This window comes from Sminthopsis crassicaudata, chromosome X, assembly GCF_048593235.1.
Source record: "Sminthopsis crassicaudata isolate SCR6 chromosome X, ASM4859323v1, whole genome shotgun sequence".
NCBI classification, from domain to species: Eukaryota; Metazoa; Chordata; class Mammalia; order Dasyuromorphia; family Dasyuridae; genus Sminthopsis; species Sminthopsis crassicaudata.
The window spans coordinates 3,993,922-4,006,741 of record NC_133623.1 but is presented as its reverse complement, the minus strand read 5'-3'; the positions used below and the strand labels follow the sequence as shown (position 1 = coordinate 4,006,741).

General features: G+C 44.6%; 1 protein-coding gene across 2 annotated transcripts; it reads left to right on the top strand.

Moving 5' to 3' along the window:
• Positions 1–207: 207 nt before the first annotated feature.
• PIN4 (peptidylprolyl cis/trans isomerase, NIMA-interacting 4) lies at positions 208–10,861 on the top strand. 2 transcript variants are annotated; one of them, XM_074277683.1, is made up of 5 exons: positions 208–339; positions 775–894; positions 2,892–2,965; positions 5,892–6,011; positions 6,448–6,622. In XM_074277683.1, exons 1-5 carry the CDS (start codon positions 297–299, stop codon positions 6,604–6,606), a joined length of 516 nt encoding a protein of 171 aa, XP_074133784.1. In that variant the 5' UTR covers positions 208–296; the 3' UTR covers positions 6,607–6,622. The 2 variants fall into 2 exon arrangements, with proteins under 2 accessions (XP_074133784.1, XP_074133785.1); XM_074277684.1 differs by lacking the exon at positions 208–339 and adding an exon at positions 10,688–10,861 and having other exon boundaries at positions 676–894; positions 6,448–6,555.
• Positions 10,862–12,820: the final 1,959 nt, after the last annotated feature.

Here is a 12,820-nt window from a genome sequence, read left to right as displayed (position 1 = left end):
TTTTGCCTCTTTGTGTATCCCCAGGATTTAGCACGGTGCCGGCAAACAGTAGGTGCTTAATCAATGCGCCGACGCGCATTGATACCGGACCGTGACCGTGGGCACTCGGCAGGAAGATGGCCAACGTGATCCTGCCGACCGGAAAACGCGCTGCCCTGGGCTGCTCTAAGATCCAAAGGAAGCAAGGTCTTCACAGAGATCCCAGGAACGATCGAGTGCCCGGAGGCACAGAAGCCCTTCCCCAGCCGCTTGCTAGCCTCCCCTCCCTGAGCCTCAGTTTCCTCCTCCGGAAACAAATGGGTTTGGACTCGGTGGCCTCTAAGCTCCCTCCAGTTCCAGGTAAGGTAAAAGATTAATTTTATTTTTTCTTTGGTTAGTATTCATTTCAATTTGGTCAGTTCAAAATTCTTCTCCCTCCTGTAGAAGGCAAATTATATATGTGAAGTCATTGAAAAATTCTCACATTAACCACAAGAGGGAGACACTGAGAAAACTCAAGAAAGAGAAAGCCGTTCGATGAGGTCTAAGACCAAAGCAATCGATCGATCGAAGTTTCCTCTTGACGTAGAGGGGCGGGGCGTGCGTCGAGGGGCGGGAACGTGCGTCCGGCGCGGTTGCGTCCTCACGCCCCGGAAGAGAAACTGCAGGAAGGCCCCTAACCTGGATTTAGTAAGCATACCGAAGGACCCAGACGCTAGTGGCTGTCTTAACTACTGCCTGATTGCCATTGAGCTAAAGCGACCCTCATACGGTGATTATTTTCTTCCGGCATAGCTTGCAACACCCCTAGGAGGAGACCTTCGACCCCATTCGGCAACTGGATACAGAGTCGGGGGAGTACGGGAAAGTGGAAGATGGCGCCTAAAGGGAAGAGTTCTGGCAAAGGAGGAAAAGGTAAGACGATTCGAGAGAACCTGGAGCCAGTGATTCGTGCGTTTCCTGCCCTAGTGTCTCTAAAATCAAATTCAAAGTACTCAGAGGCTTAACGCTTGCGTTCCAGCCCCTTCCTTCCTTATCTTACGCTCTCTTGTTCTTTTCCCGGCCCCGCAACGCCGCACTGGTATCTAATAATTCATCAGATTCTACTTTGTTAAATGCTGAGGATTTTATGTAATATTCAATACATCATTTTGTAGGTTTATTTGATTGTTAGGATTTTGGGGGTAGTTATTGCCTTTGTGGTAAAATGACGTAAGATTTGCGTGTTCGTCTTTTAAAACTACACATTTATTTTGGCAGAAAAATGTGCCTGAGTACATTTTAGTTCTAAGAATTTCAGTGTCGAATATTCATGTTAATTTGGTGTCTTAGAAGTGATTCTCCTTCTGTGATTTCAAAAGTCTTTTAAAAAGAATTCTGTTCTCGTCTCCTTGGAGATGTTCAGGTACTGCATAGAAAGTGTTGCATACACTGATAATTATGGTCCCTGTATTGGTTGATTTTTTTCTAGCTTTCTTATTTCGAAAAAAGGCTCATTTTGTGGATTTCTGCTTGGGTGTGTGGATTTGAGAGAAAGTATCCCAAAATGGCCTTGATGTAAAAAAACAAGGCATCCATAAAACAATTTTTTGAAAAAGGAATCTTATTCAAATCAGTTCCAATTGATGAGTAATGAACAGAAGCAGCTACACCCAGCAAAAGAACTCTGGGAAATGAGTGTGGACCACAGCATAGCATTTCCAGTATTTCTGTTATTGTTTGCTTGCGGTTTTGGTTTTCTTGTCAGGTTATTTTTACCTTCTTTCTAGATCCGATTTTTCTTGTGCAGCAAGAGAACTGTATAAATATGTACACATATATTGGATTTAACATATACTTTAATATATTTAACATGTATGGGATTGCCTGCCATCTAGGGGAGGGAGTGGGGGGAAGGAGGGGATAATTTGGAATAGAAGGTTTTGCAAGGGTCAATGCTGAAAAGCTACCCATTTATGTTCCGTATATTAAAAAGCTATAATAATAAAAAAGAAATCTTACATCTAATAGTGAAGTTGTGAAGAATGTACATTAGGAGAATGACATTTGGAGGCCACAAGATGGTGCAGAAAGGCAATAGACAGAACTTGGGGCCTGAAATCAGGAACTTGGGCTTGTCGAGTCTGGGTAATAATAGCACCTCCCCAGGACCAAACGTGAGCACATTTGTTAAAACACTTTGTGGATGTTAAAAGTGCTACGATCTGCAAAGTGTTTTAACAAATTTGATTTGAACCAAATCTCTACTTTTTTACCTTCCAGAAACTGCTGACTTAAAACAGTTTTATGTAATCTTTCCAATTATCCTAGCTGCTTCTACCTGGTATTCTTGGTTCTTGATAGTGGCCATCTTCTGGAACTGTTACTTCGGTCAAGTACCTCCCTAGTCTGTGGAGCTGTGGATTTTTGGTCACATGAGAAAGGATGTACCTATAGATCGAAGTCTGGGCACTGTATTCAGGAAGTTGAACCTGTTTTGTTTGGAATTGGAAAATAGGGACAAGTAGATGGGAGTAGAAACACTGATCTTCTAGAGCAGTTCGGATTTCAGGAAAAGAAAACCTACTTTTAAAAAGCTGGATTGATGCTTCTAAATTTTTTCTCACTGTCACTTGAGTATATACTCCCCCCCCCCCAAATTGTAGCAAAGATATGTGTGTGTGTGTGTGCGTGTACGTATATATATATATATATACGTACACGCACACACACACACACACACACACACACACACACATATATATATATATAAACTATTAAAACTATGGGAGTGTTTAAAGCCATGTGCACTCCTGCCAGCCATTGCTTTCTGGTTTTGATGCTTGCAAGCTTTCGTGACTTGGGGGAAGGGGGGGCCCATGGGGTAAAGGAAATCACATGACATCTAAATAAGTGTCCTTTTTTTTATAAAGGGGGAGCAGCTTCTGGGAGTGAGGGTGCAGATAAGAAGGCTCAGGGTCCCAAAGGTGGTGGAAATTCAGTAAAGGTGAGTTACAGTGATCTCATTTTTGTCTTCTGACCAAGTTTTACCACGGCTTAAGAAACCCTACACATCAGATGTATTGAGCTTAGTCATAAAGACAGGTACATTAATATGAGCTGTGAATTAGTCTCTCCATTCTAGAATGAAACCTACAATCATACTAAGAAGGTGAGTAAAATTTCCCATGCCTTTTTATCCAGAGAACCAATATACGTACCTCAATATGATCAGACAAAAAAAAAAGTCCCCATGTACAGGAAATGTTGATAGCAGCACTATTTTTTTTTCACGTAATAAATAGTATTTTATTTTTTCCAATTACATATAAAGATAGTTTTCAACATTCATTTCTGCAAGATTTGACTTCTGGATTTTTTCCCCTCTCTAAGATAGCAAGCAATGTGATACAGGCTATACATGTACAATCATTTCAGATGTGCTTCTATGTCGGTCATATTGTGGAAAAAAAAAAAGGGAAAAATCTAGAGAAAAACAAAGTGAAAATAGTCTGCTTTGATCTGTATTCAGTGTCCGGAGTTATTTCTCTGGGTGCAGATGGCATCTTCCATCCAAGTCTCTTGAAATTGTCTTGGATCACTGTGTTGATGAGAAGAGCTAAGGCCATCACAGTGGATCATACCATAATCCTGCTGTTGCCGTGTACAGTGATCTCCTGCTTCTGCTCACTTCACTCAGCATGAGTTCATGTAAGTCTCTCCGAGCCTCTCTGAAAGCAGACTAGCGGCACGTTTTGTACTAGCAAAGAATTGAAAACAGAGTTGATCCCCATCAGAATGGGAACTGAAGGTCATGGGATTTCACTGTACTAGAAGACATGATGAGTGTGATCAATTAAGGGAAGGATCTCCATGAACTGATGATGCAAAAGGAAGTGAGCAGAGCCCTGAAAACATTCCCCACACTGTCAGGGATGAGAACAATCACAAAACCCCCCACAATCGAATTTGTAAATGACAAAGAGCAAGGCGAGCTTCAGAGCTCCAGTTTCCCCTGAATGAGTGGCCTTTATCTTTGTGCTGCCTGAGGCTACTTTTAGCTATATTTATACTTCCATATAATTTTACAACATATATCAATTCTATCTACTTTATATTTGTATATAATAAATATATATTTATGCAGACAGAAAGGAAAATTCCAACAGACTGAGCTCATTGAGGGCTTGTCGATGGTGTAGTCACGCCTAGTCTTTCTTCGCTCTCTGAACTCATCAATCCTCTTGCTGGTGACATTTCTGGCCCTTCCTTGGAGCTTCTGCTTTGGAATTAAGAGATGGCTAGGGAGGGCCCCAGGCTTAGAGTCCATCAGGAAGACCTGAATTCAAATCCAATCTCAGACATTTCCTTGCTCTGTGTCCCTGAGCAGGTCACCGAATCTCTGTCTCAGTTTCTTCCACTGTAAAATGGGGATAATGATAGCCCCAATCTTCTAAGGTTCAAGGTTGTGAGGATCCAGCGAGATCATATTTGTAAAGTGCCTTAGCCTAGTAGGGCTCTAGACATGCTTGCCCCTTTCTTCCCAATTTAAGGCAAATTACTGTCACTTTACTGCTCCCGGCATCCCCTCACCATAGCAAGGTATCCTTTTCCTCCATTTAAGTTAAGCTTTTGGCAAATTTTCCTGCGGTAGAGAGTGGGCTCAGGGCTGACTCAAAAAGTCGTTTTTTCTTTCCTCTTCTCAGTGACTTTTGTTTTTATATCACCTCCCTTTTCCCTCCCAGAGAACCATCCCTTAGTCTTTCCCCCTCCCCTCAGCTGATTTCTTAGGTTAGCAGTAACCAATAAATTGGCGAGACCTGACAGGGTCTTTTATAACAATTAATAAAGTGACAGAGCAAGATCTTGAGCAGCGTAGATGAGTCTTTTTCCAATCGGCTGTCTATGACGTATTCGGAATGGAACTCACATCATTCACACTTCCCCTTCTGAAACCCCCTTAGTCACAGCCAAGACATGTGGTTTGAGTCATAAGGCAAAGGTTCCCAGGCTAAGGGAATAAATAGTCTGTAATGGCTTTGGCTGAATAAACTTAAATTGGAGTTCAGTGGATGGTGGGTAAAGTTACAAAGGACCTGGACTTTGGGCTAAGTGGGATAGAGAGTGAGGTTACAAGTGTAGACACTGCAAGGGTAGAGAGTCCGTTCATAACAGAACGGAGCCCCAAGTGAAGGGGATTGCAATACAAGCTTGGCTTTTAGGCAAAACTTTTTTAAATGGAGGGCCAGAATGAAGTTATAAAGGTAAGGAGTTTGGAAAAAACCTCTTAAAACCTATGCCAGTTGGATTAAGTCTTAAAAATAGAATTAAAACCAATTTTCAGTTGTATAGCCCCCTTCCCCTCCTTTGATTCTTGGGAAGCCTTGTCTCCTGTGAGTCATTCTGATTAAAGTGCCAGATCAGAATATGGTTTAAAAAAATTAGCTCTGTCAGTTCATAACAATTCGTAAAATTGCAGCAGTGGTGTTGCAGGAGCAAGAAATACTGGGGAAAAGGGACTTGATTTATCTTTACAAAGCTACTGGGGATTTCCAGGAATTGGTTATGAGATAACCCTGGTCCTCTAAATAACACAGTAATTGATAAAAGCCAAAAGATAATCATGAGGCTGCTGGTCGAGAGTGTGTGTTTAACTGGAGTGGCTAGTGTCATTCACCCTCCTCGCCAGGAAAATACCAGTTCAGCTTTTAGACATCCTTAGAGGTTTCTGCTAAAATCTGTCAATAACCAGACAGTACAATTTAATATGGCTTCTTGAATTTTACTTTTCCAGTAACTAGTATCCTTCCCCCTCCCCCCCTCGTATATACACAGTTAATAATAGATAAGTGGATAACAAAATGGCTTCTTGTACTGTGGGGAATGGTTTGAGGTAATAGCAAGTACTGTGGCTTCCTCTTTTTGTCGTATAGGTCCGACATATTCTGTGTGAAAAGCATGGCAGAATCATGGAGGCCATGGAAAAACTCAAGGCTGGAGTAAGATTCAATGAAGTTGCCTCGGAGTACAGTGAAGACAAAGCCCGGCAGGGGGTACCTATCTCCTAAATGTGGGGGCACAGGACGCCAGTAAACACTGTGGTGGCAGAATAGGTAGCTCGTACAAGTCTCAGGCCAGAATTAAGGAAGGGGAAGTGGGCAGAGAGTGAGCAGCCAAAGAAGTGATTCTCCTCTTTGGGCTCAAACGTATCGCCCCCTGTGGGGAAGCTGAAAAGGGGCTTGGACAGGGCCAGTCTCCTCCAGTTCTTCATAGCTGCCTTGGAGCTTTGCTTGAGGCCTCTCTGGGGGCTCCGCTGAACTGAAGAAGAGACAGAGCCTTCCACCTCTGATGAGGACTCCCATAGAGCTACAGGGCTTCATCAGGAGCGTTCTTCTTCCTAGAAAATGCAGGGTCTTATATTTTTCTTTGAGGAGGATAGCAAGTGTCTAGCTTCTAATTGATTTCTTTTGGCTTTTTTTTTTTTTTTAGGGAGATTTGGGCTGGATGTCAAGAGGCTCCATGGTAGGCCCATTCCAAGAAGTAGCCTTTTCCTTGCCTATCAGCAGCTTGGACAAGCCTGTGTACACAGATCCTCCGGTGAAAACCAAATTTGGCTATCATATTATCATGGTTGAAGGGAGAAAATAAACTGTGATAAATGTGATTTTCTGAGTGTCGGACATCTAATGCTTTATTTATTTTGTGAACTCTGTATCAATGCTTGGAATCAAAATGGTAAAGAAGGTATATCCAGATGTTTTTTCAAGAACAGCAGTTCTTCCTTAATGCCCCATGGCTGCCAAGGGGCCCCACAGTGCATACAGCACTGGACTTGAAGTTGGGAAGCCCTGAGTTCAAATGCAGGCCCTTACTAGCTGTATGACCTTGGGCAAGTTTTCTCCACTGTGAAAAGGGGGTAATAACAGCGCCAATATCCTAGTGAGAGAATATTTCTATAATATAATAATGTCATCGCAATGCTTGATCCCTTTCCCCTCTCTTCCATAGTTGCAGGGGTCCAGCCTCTGCAGGGGGTCCAGGAGGCTGAGCAGGAGGAATAGGGTCGGCATCAAAGGAAGACAGGAGTCGTAGGGTAGTTTCAGTGAGGAACTTATGAAAGTGATGCTCCTACTTCTCTCAGGCTCCTTCAGGCTTTCTTTCTTTCTTTCTTTCTTTCTTTCTTTCTTTCTTTCTTTCTTTCTTTCTTTCTTTCTTTCTTTCTTTCTTTCTTTCTTTCTTTCTTTCTTTTCTTTCTTTCTCTCTCTCTCTCTCTCTCTCTCTCTCTCTCTCTCTCTCTCTCTCTCTCTCTTTCTTTCTTTCTTTCTTTCTTCATTTATTTATAGGCTGGGGTTAAGTGACTGGCCCAGGGTCACACAGCTAGGAAGTGTAAGTGTCTGAGGCCAGATTTGAACTCGGGTCCTCCTGACTTCAGGGCTGGTGCTCTATCCACTGTGCCACCTAGCTGCCCCCCAGGCTTTATTTTTATACTAGATCATGATCATAGACTTTAAATCAACAGTCTTCAGACATGTGTCTGACTTATTGACCTTTATATGTTACTACATTTGACATTTAATATTTGAGCAAGTTTTCTATGGTTAAATGTTCATTATTGGTTACATTATACAAAGCCAATAATGAAAAGTAAATATTTTACAAGGTTAAATGTCAGTGAATTTTGTTAGTTTACTTATGTCTTCTTTGTCAATTCTATGGATTGTTTGATTCCTCTATTTCCCTGACTTGGAAGCGTGTACATAGGCATTTTAGGGCAATTCCTAGTTATACTTTTAACCATTTTTTGGTTCCTACACATACTGATCTCTTCTACGTCTAAATTGGTAACCATCATTATTTCCTGGACTTTGGATTCTCTCCGATAGCTCTCCCTGGTCTTCTCTTCTTTCTCATTTGTCTCAGTAAGAGATTACTTTTATTAGGACAGAATATGCCTGTGGAATCATTTCTAGTTAACTCACCCAAATTCCCCTTGTCACCAGATTTTTTTAGAGAATGTTTTAGTGCTGTAATCAAACCAATTATAAATAATATAGGAAATAGTAGTTCACTAATGAGAATTACAGAAGGAAATGTTGTTCCTGCATGAGTGCTGTGCACCTTTGATCTCAGTGCTGGCCTTTGCCAATCAGCTTCGAGATTGCGGCTCCCAACACATAGTGGTATAAATTTAGATGACCCTAGGTTCTCAAGGATTCTGTCAGAAAGCATGAGCTCTGCCTTGCTGATTCTTCAAGGAAAAGCTTCGGAGTGGGCCCTGTTTAGCAAACGCACCTTCTCTTAGAAACAACAATCTGCCTAAGACATGCTGTCTGTTCTCAAGCCACGTCCCTTCTTTTTCCTGGTATTCCCCCTCCCGGCCCATTCTTCTCTTGCTCCCCCAAAACCTCCCTCCTCCATGTCGTCTATGTCCAGTAACTTCCACCTTTCTGCTTGTGACTGTCGATGAAGCCTTCCTAAACAAGACTCCTTTTCTCCCTCAAAAACACTTGATCCCCTCAGGTCTTGGAGCCACTCCTGTAGATCCCTGTGATCTTTAGCAACAGGCCTGCAAATGGAACGAGCTGCTGTGCCCCCGGCATTGTCAGATCATTGTGGTCACTTTCCACCTGTTGTGACTTGCCCATGAATTCCTAAGGCCTCTAGGTTTTTCTTGCACCTTCCTAGGCTCCCTCTGGAGTCGTTAGTTTGGAGATGTCCTAGCTCTACTCTGAGGGACTCTGGCAGCTTGTCTTGTCCCTGCTTGCTAGTACCTTGGAGATTTCTAGCTAAAGCATTTCCCTTAAACACACCTATTAAAAGGCCCTGATTCTTCTCTAAAGCCCCACTAGGTCTCCTCAACAAACCCTGGCACCTAAGAACAGAAAAGGCCACTGGGTCAATTTGGCAGCCCATGAAATAGAATCTATGATCTTGTCAATTCGGAACGGTCGGTCCCTCCATCCTCTGCATCTCTTGTTCGTTCGTGTCTTCCCATCAATTCACCACAGAGATTCCACCCCATACTGGAAGCCTTCCTCACTTTCTCCTTACATTCAAAGGGTACCAGTGGGGAAGCACTCTCACATTGTACTTATTAGGTCAGCCAGCATGGATTAAACACCGACTGTGTGCCAAGTACTGTGTTAGCAATAAGAAAAGAGACGAGCCGGTCTGCACTCAAGGAGTCCTTGCTCTGAGGGAGGAGTCAACATATAAACTATCATGTATTGAGGATGCAGGATAAATTGGAGGTCATCTCGAGAGAGAGGGCCCTAGCATTAAAAGGGAACAAAAAAAGCTTCTTGTAGAAAGTGTGCCTGTAGCAAGATGTGAAGGAAGCCAGAAAGCAGAAGGCAGAATTCCGGGTCCCCGGGGGACAGCCAGTGGAGATTCTGCAGTTGGGAAATGGAGTGCCTTTCCCAGCGTTCATTGGCCCACAGTGCATGGAAAGGTAAGAAGGAACTGGGTTTGGAGAACTTTCACAGCGTGGATTTTACATTTAATCCTAAAGGCAATGGGGAATCCCTGGAATCTGGTAAATGTGGAGGGGGGGTGGATCTGAGGAAGATGGCGGAGTAGGTTGTGAATGTGGGGAACATAACACCATCCACCCTGGGAAGATGGACATCAAGGTAGAAAGGCATGTTTGCGTGGGACACTGGATCCTCTGTGGGGGGCTCTCAAGTGAATGCAGGCAGGCTGCTTTAACTGATGCTCCTCTCTGCCCTCAAGCACCAGCTTTGGGCTCGGAGCTTCTTAGTTCCAGACCCGGCTTGCTCCTTACTACCTCTGTTGCAAAATGAGGACACTGAAGATGATTAGGGGTCTTTTTAGTTCTAAACCCCATGACCCTAAGGAACTTGGGTAAAATAAGGGTGGATGGGGAAACGAGCCTGAATAACATAAGTAAGACGCTACAGAATGGGACAGTCCAGGTGAGGGTTCTAGGACAATGGGAGGAAGTGACTTAGAAAGGCTTCAGGTAGGAAATGTCATCTACGCTGGGCTCTAAACGAAGAGAAAGGTCTCATTAGGCGGGCCTGCCTGACTTGGGGAGGAAGGCATAGGTGCAAGAGAACATAAGAGACCATTGACCAAGTTTGGATCAATCGGCACTCGAGAAGTAATGGTGGAGAGGCAAGTTGAGGCCAGATGTGGAAGAACTTGCATGTCAGGCTGAGGAGTTTGTATTTTACAGTCTGGGCACTAGGGAGCCACGGGAGGGTTTTGAGTAGGGGAGGAAACAGATTGCTCTGGTGCTGCCTGAGGGAGAAGGACCCCCTCAGAAGTCATTTGAGTAACCTGGGCAGGAGGTGATGAGTGAATCAGTGGAGGGGAGGGGACAGGTGTTGGAAAAGTAGAACTGCAATTCTATTCTGCCGAGTTTTCAGGTGCTGGTCTGGGATGAATCGGCCCCGAACCCATTTCTGGAGCGCTAAAGGGATCGACTCGGCTCAGTCTTAGACAAAAGGCCAAAGGGCTGATGGGGTTCATTCCTGCTTGCCGTGGGTGGCTACTGGTCCCAGGAAGCAGATCTCAGAACCCAGGACAGGATTTGGGAGGCTGACCCTGTTTCTAGGCCCAGAAGCCCTGTCTACGTCATTACATTTCCCCAGACCACCAAACCTGAGAAGCACAGATTCCTCAGCACAACAGGTCAGCCCCATCTCCCTTTTTTCTTAGTGTCTGAGAAACATAGTAATGCTGCCTTCTGTGATCACTGCTACAGGGCGCCATACTCTGGAATGCTGGGCCTGGAGTTGGAAACCCTGTATTCAAATTCAGCCTCAGGCACTCTACCTGTGTAACCCTAGGCAAGTCACTTCACTGCCTGCCTCAGTTTCCCCACTTGCAGAATGGCACCTCTGACACAGTGCAAGAGCCCTGATAAACTGCTACTTCTGTTCACTGGCTCCAGACTCCCACCTTCTCTTCTAATATCTAGGTGAAAACTCCTTTCTCTCTTCTAGTCATCCTCAGTCCCCAGCCAGCTCAGCCCTGTGCTGCTTTTCCCTCCACCTCCATTGTCCTTTCTGAAATGTCCACTCTGTTGCTCACACACTTTCCTTTGTCTTAGCCATCTTCCTGAACTTGTGGAAATCCCACAGGGACCACTACATCCCATGGCGTTCTTGACCATCTTTGGGCCAGGAGAAGCGAGCCGACTCTGTTGCTCACTGCCATTTCCAGGCCCTCTTGCTGCCATCATTCAGCAACCCTGAGGTTCACTCTTCAGTCCATATCCTTGTGAAGTCAGTCATCGGTCCCTGAGCCATTCTTTTTTTTCTTTTTGGCTAAGGCAATTGGGGTTAAGTGACTTGCCCAGGGTCACACATCTCCTTTTCTTTAAGGAGGTCACTGAGTGGGACTTGCTCTATACTCCAACCCTTGCTTTTCTACCTGGATTCTACATCCAAATCCTTGCCGACCGCCCCTTATCCCTACCCAGTTCATTAATCTCAGCTCTTAAGACTTGTACCTTCACACACAGGAGACATCCACACCTTTGCTCACTGGACATAGTAAGTGCCCTTCCTCCAGGATGCAACCATTCTGACCACAATCTCCTGTCATCCCGAGCACTGACCCCCTTTCATCTCTCCCAGTCTAACGCTCCTGTGACATTTTCCTCCTTTGCAGCCTCGGCCCTATCAACCCTCTGTTGTTCTCTGTCCTTAAATCCCCAGTCCTAGTGCTGCTCCCCTTCACGTACTCTTAGGTTTCTGCCAAAATCATCATCCTTGTTCCCTGACCTCACCACCCCATCTCCCACCTCTGTGCCTCTGCCCAGGCTGTCACTCCTACCTGGAATGCTCTCCCTCCTCAAGTGCTGCTTCCTACAAGAAATCTTTCCTGCTCCCCCCAGTTTATTGATGCTCACTCACTCATCAGATGAATGGCGTATTTAATCCTCTGTTTACATAATGGGTACAGTGTGAATTCCTTAAAGCCAGGGATTATTTTTTTTGTCTTTGTATCTTTAGACCCAATACCAGTCTCTGCATGGAGGAGGAGCCAGGTGGCGTAGTAGATCGGGGACTGGGCCCGTCGTCAGAAAGACCTGAATTCAACTCTGGACTCAAGACACTTAGTAGCTGTAAGATATGATTAGGGGTCCCTTCATCTCTGGATCAGTTTCCTTATCTGTAAAATGGGGATAATAGTAGCACCTGTTGTTGTGAGAATCAAATGAGATCATTGCCAAGTGCTAAGCAGGGCCTGGCACCTAGTAAGTGCCTTAGAAACGTTAAACGTTATGAAGTGCTTGTCAGATCCAATTTAAATTGTAAACCCAAAGGCAGGGAGTATTTTCTGTTTTTGATCATCTCACCCTCTATGCTTCCACAATAATAGTAATACTTTTTTCAAAGGATGCTGACCAAGCCTGCTTTATTTTCACAGCATCCGTGGCGAACTCTGAAAAATGAGAAGCATGGCAAAGAAGTCAGAGCTGGGCCTGGCGGTGCCGTGAATGGAGCAGGCAGTCTCCTCCAAGCCTCACGAGGTAAGGAAGCACCAGGGGCTTGTCAAAGGGGTCAGGGAACAGCGCCCTTAGCCCTCGTTCCATTGTCCCTTTGAAGTCTCCCAAGGGACAAGTTCGCTGCCTTCTAGCAGACCGTTCTCCCTTATTGGCCAAAGGCTGCAGAAGGGGAGGGGACCTGGAACCAGATATCAGCTCACATCAGCAGGCGGGAGATGCCTTCACAGCTCTTGACATTTTGATGGGTGTTAGCTCATCAGGGTAGGTACCTGCCATGATAACAGAGCAGAGCCCTTTGGGCAGGAAGAGCCCAATCACCAGAGTTCTACAAGCAGAGGAATAGAAGAATTGGGAAATGTAGGTTGCATGTCTGTGCACATG

Excerpts from the sequence above, each read along its gene's own strand:
- PIN4 (XM_074277683.1), top strand. The coding sequence starts at position 297 with ATGGGTTTGGACTCGGTGGCCTCTAAGCTCCCTCCAGTTCCAG. Across the intron at positions 2,966-5,891 it reads GTGGTGGAAATTCAGTAAAG|GTCCGACATATTCTGTGTGA; the intron begins GTGAGTTACAGT and ends TTTGTCGTATAG. Across the intron at positions 6,012-6,447 it reads AAGACAAAGCCCGGCAGGGG|GGAGATTTGGGCTGGATGTC; the intron begins GTACCTATCTCC and ends TTTTTTTTTTAG.